This window comes from Arachis ipaensis, chromosome B08 (assembly GCF_000816755.2).
Source record: "Arachis ipaensis cultivar K30076 chromosome B08, Araip1.1, whole genome shotgun sequence".
Classification (NCBI taxonomy): Eukaryota; Viridiplantae; Streptophyta; class Magnoliopsida; order Fabales; family Fabaceae; genus Arachis; species Arachis ipaensis.
Window position 1 is genome coordinate 107480606 of NC_029792.2, and position 1157 is coordinate 107481762.

General features: G+C 35.7%; 1 protein-coding gene across 2 annotated transcripts in view; it reads left to right on the plus strand.

Annotated features, from left to right (window-relative positions):
* The window catches only part of LOC107612670 (clustered mitochondria protein), a gene marked incomplete in the record, with an annotated part of 18002 nt that continues 17199 nt past the window's right edge, over positions 355–1157 (plus strand). Inside the window, 2 exon segments of one of the 2 annotated variants that reach the window (XM_016314372.2) lie at positions 355–628; positions 1097–1157. In XM_016314372.2, the coding sequence (XP_016169858.1) occupies positions 1119–1157 (39 nt within the window). 2 annotated transcript variants of the gene reach the window in all.

Here is a 1157-nt window from a genome sequence, read left to right on the forward strand (position 1 = left end):
TTCAGAAAGGAATAATAAAAATTTTATAAATAATACAATAACATGTATAAAGAATAAAGTTGGTAAAAGAAAAATAAATATTGAAGGTATTGACTAAAAACACGTTAGTGGAACGGAGAAATTAAAAATTATTGGTTCTTGTAAACGTGATTTTATGAACAAATCACTTCTGCGTTTGTAGAGAACAGAATTAGCCAAACAAAAAAGTGAAGCTTAGAAGCTCTAACGTGCTTTTTTCTTTTGTGTTACCAAACACACCATATTCATCAGCTATGAATTTCTTTTGGACTGGATAGTTTGGGTAACCTGAAAGAAAACATAATAGAGAAGGCCACATGGCCCAAGCCCAAACAGATATGGGTTACAAATGATTGGAGAGTTCATCATTATTACATTTACCCCCTTTTCTCGCATAGTAGTGTCTGTCTGTCATATCTATTTCTCGGACAGCCGCCTCTCAGCCACTGCTTCTGTACACCTCTGGACTCCAAAATTTCAACCTCAACTCAACCTCTTCTCTGACAGCAATAGCTTCAAAATTAAAACTTAAAACAACCTTTACTTCTTCTTCTTGATGTTTCTCCTTCTTATCTAATCCAATCCTCACCTGCAATTGCTTCAAGCTTTGGTAATATAGCTTTACAATTTGTGCTCTTTAAGAATTTTAGAGGCAATGAAATCCTCAACTGTTCTTTCTTGAAAAAGGTTTGATAACTTCGTGTATGTTTTTGTGGGACTCAGCAATCATGAGAGTGCGCTATGTTTCAGTTTTGTTCATTTCAGTTTCTTTTACTGAGTCCATGCCCCAACTTTTTTTGATTTTATATTTGGGCCCTTGAGCTCAAGGTTGACTTGTTGAATTGTGTGATAGATGCTGGCATTGGTTGAATTTCGCTGTGTTTCTTTCTTTATTATTTCATTGAAGCTTTGAATGGTATATATAGGACTTTTCATGAACTTTAGAAATGGTGCTCGAGAAGCCTTGAATGTTTTTATTTTCGAGCTGGGTCATGGTTATTTACATGTTTATGTGCCAAGCATAACCCTGCATGTGCTTTACTCTACTGGTTCTTGGTTTAGTGACATGGTTGTTTAGATTTCATTACAGGGAGAAAAAAATGGCTGGAAAATCGAACAAGACGAGGGGCAGGAAAGGG